The sequence below is a fragment of the Cyprinus carpio genome, chromosome A5, assembly GCF_018340385.1.
Source record: "Cyprinus carpio isolate SPL01 chromosome A5, ASM1834038v1, whole genome shotgun sequence".
NCBI lineage: Eukaryota > Metazoa > Chordata > Actinopteri > Cypriniformes > Cyprinidae > Cyprinus > Cyprinus carpio.
In genome coordinates, this window is record NC_056576.1 from 3054207 (window position 1) to 3057229 (window position 3023).

Here is a 3023-nt window from a genome sequence, read left to right on the forward strand (position 1 = left end):
TATGTGTGTGTGTGTGTGTGTATGTATATTTGTGTGTGTGTGTGTGTGTGTGTGTGTGTGTGTACATGTGTGTAATGGCTAATGTAGTTCTGCTGTGTCTCTGAGCAGGTTCTGCAGACGCTGAGCTCCTGGAGGTGAGGGCAGGATGACCAGCGCAGAGAGTCCAGCTTCTTCAGCAGCGGTCGGAGAGAGCAGCAGCAGCACGTTTGAGTGTAACATCTGTCTGGACACGTCCAGAGACGCCGTCATCAGTCTGTGTGGACATCTCTTCTGGTGAGACCCTCTCACACACACACACCAGTCTCTGGTCAAGGGCTGACCGGCTAGTAACTGCTGTGTTTTCTCTCTCCGTCCAGCTGGCCGTGTCTGCATCAGGTGAGTGTTCGGTAATCTCTCGTGATCACGTGACCGCTGGACGAGTCTCCTGACCGTGTGTCTCTGTGTGTCCGCAGTGGCTGGAAACCAGGCCGAGCAGACAGGTGTGTCCGGTTTGTAAGGCCGGCATCAGTCGAGATAAAGTGATCCCGCTGTACGGCAGAGGCAGCACCGGCCAGCAAGACCCCAGGTGCTTTGTGTTCTGCAGCTACATGAACCCTGTTTAATAATTTTAACCGCTATATGAATGAATGTGATCTACACAGCAGTGCTTGACTGACTGAAATATGAAACACAAAGTGCTTCTGTTTTCAGAGAGAGAACTCCTCGGCGTCCGCAGGGACAGCGTCCAGAGCCGGAGAACCCAGCCGTGAGTCCAGCTCATCATTTCTATATTTTTCATTATTTTTATAAGAAAAAACTGATGATTCCCAGTTTTTGGAATATATATGCCATCAAAGCTCAGAACCGTTTGTAACATATATGTCTGCAGCAGAGGTCTGTGCTGAAGGTAATTCAGGTTAATGAAGCCCGTCTCTGTGGACACAAGCTGGAAGAGCTCAGTGACAGCATCTGGCGTGAAGATTGCGTCACATTCTTTTCGAATGTGTTTAAAGTCTCTTCTGCTCCAGCAGGGCTGTATTTATTTAATCAAAGAAATACAGTAATAATTATAAAATATTATAAGAATATAAAACAGCTGTTTTACAGCGAATCTCTGTTAAAAGTGTAATTTATTTCTGTGATGCACGCAGCTGTATTTTCAACATCAGTACCAGTCTTCAGTGTCACATGATCTTCAGAAATCATTCTAATATGATGATTTGCTGCTCAAGAAACATTTGTTTAGTTAGTAATGACTGAACAGTTGATGATAGAGATTCGGTGTGTTTGCAGGGGTTTCAGGGCTTGGGCTTCGGCGATGGAGGCTTCCAGATGTCTTTCGGGATCGGGGCTTTTCCTTTCGGGATCTTCGCTTCAGCGTTTAATATCAGTGACGGACGACCGCCTCCAGGTGTGTGCATTAAGAAACGACGGGGTGGTATCACTAAACATCATGTTTTCACCAAATGAAATGTAACTCGTTACACTCGGATGAAAAGATCTGTCGCTACTTTTGTTTCATCGTGACTTTAATCAGTCCATCAGTGAACATCTGGAGAAGACAAAAGCTGAAACCCATCCAGCATTGAGACACTTTTAACTCAAATACATAGAGTCCTCACTGTGATGTGTTTATCTGTGATTGTACATGTTGGAAACCATAAAAGAATGATGCTTTATTAAGGAGTCTGTTAAACGCTTGTGTCTCGGCAGCAGCTCCAGGAACCCCTCAGCACACGGATGAGCACTTCCTGTCCCGCCTCTTCCTGTTCGTGGCGCTCCTCGTCATGTTTTGGCTGCTTATTGCTTAAACGCTGACGAACTGTACGATCAGGATAATCTTCAGAGATCGCAGAAGTGTTCAGTTATGATTTTAATAAACACCCGAGTCTGATTTCTCTCCAGACGAAATCATTAATGGATTTGTCTTCGATTGCCGTGCCTGATAATATCACTCAGAACTCGTATACTTCCTAACCATAACAGTCATTGACAAACATTTCATTCTGTTTAACAGTTTGGGCTTCTAATGAAACTCCAGCTAAATTAAAAAGAAATGAATGCATTCACTGCAAGTTTGCACCAAGACCTTTAATGCTGAAAATATATTTTTAGAAATGCATTTAAAGAAATGTAGCATTGCTGTGTTTGTGGGTAATATCTGTGCACTTGATGCATCACGCCACGGCAGAAAATCACCAGAACCTTGTTTCTTGCAGTGTGATGTTTTACAAAACAGGGATGTCTGCAGCAGTAAATAAACCAGCGAGGGCATGTATTTGAGCACAAACTGAGATATTCACAGAAACAAAGCATCTTTTATTCTGAGAGACGCAGAGAAGTGTTTCAGGACCGATCCTCAGCCTCCTGTACTTCAGTGTCACTGATCATCAACTCAGTTCTGGCTTTCTGCAGAATTCTCATGTTTCCGTGTTATTGTTAGTTCTGCTGTCTTTGTTCTGATTATCAGAGAGTCACTTTTCCTTGAGTTCATGCTTTTATGAATCAAAACAACAACAGACCGCTTCATTTAGTCACCGCCAAACATTATATTTATGCTTTATCTGGACTTCTCATGAAAATCCTCCAGTAAGTGGCGGTCTGCACCAAAACATTTAACGCTGAAAATATGCTTTTTGAAAAAATGACTGATAATATGAAGACATGTTCTGTATCAGTTCTTCAGGTGTTTTCACTGAATTGTGTTTGGAGTCAGAAGTGATGAATCCTGTCCGGACACACAGTTACCATGTTTGACTGCTTACTGTTTCTTACAGTGTGAGATTTGGGTCTTTTGCACCAATTAATAACTCCTCAAAGCTGAACAGAAGGAGAAACCAATTATTCCATCAGTGGATGGAAAAGTAAGAGTGTATGACTGGGTCCAGACTGACTGCTGACACGACTTTACTTCACTTGATTGTTCTGTTGTGAATAGTTAATTAATGCAGGCATCATATTGAGCGCGAATTGACGCGAACGCCGCGCGCGCTACAAAACCGTCGCGCGCGTACAATCCAATGCTGAATAATATCTCATCATCA

The 3023-nt window shown here is 43.4% G+C and overlaps 1 protein-coding gene across 2 annotated transcripts; it reads left to right on the top strand.

Moving 5' to 3' along the window:
- Positions 1–110: 110 nt before the first annotated feature.
- LOC109066192 (E3 ubiquitin-protein ligase RNF185-like) lies at positions 111–2801 on the top strand. 2 transcript variants are annotated; one of them, XM_019083202.2, is made up of 6 exons: positions 111–273; positions 357–375; positions 453–565; positions 691–745; positions 1273–1390; positions 1693–2801. In XM_019083202.2, exons 1-6 carry the CDS (start codon positions 146–148, stop codon positions 1788–1790), a joined length of 531 nt encoding a protein of 176 aa, XP_018938747.1. In that variant the 5' UTR covers positions 111–145; the 3' UTR covers positions 1791–2801. The 2 variants fall into 2 exon arrangements, with proteins under 2 accessions (XP_018938747.1, XP_018938748.1); XM_019083203.2 differs by having other exon boundaries at positions 1696–2801.
- The last annotated feature ends 222 nt before the right edge of the window (positions 2802–3023 follow it).

What these genes read in the sequence shown, in the direction of transcription:
- LOC109066192 (XM_019083202.2), top strand. Translation starts at nt 146, where the DNA reads ATGACCAGCGCAGAGAGTCCAGCTTCTTCAGCAGCGGTCGGAGAGAGC. An exon ending in ACCGGCCAGCAAGACCCCAG is followed by an intron (nt 566 to 690) that starts GTGCTTTGTGTT and finishes TTCTGTTTTCAG; the next exon opens with AGAGAGAACTCCTCGGCGTC. An exon ending in TGACGGACGACCGCCTCCAG is followed by an intron (nt 1,391 to 1,692) that starts GTGTGTGCATTA and finishes GTGTCTCGGCAG; the next exon opens with CAGCTCCAGGAACCCCTCAG.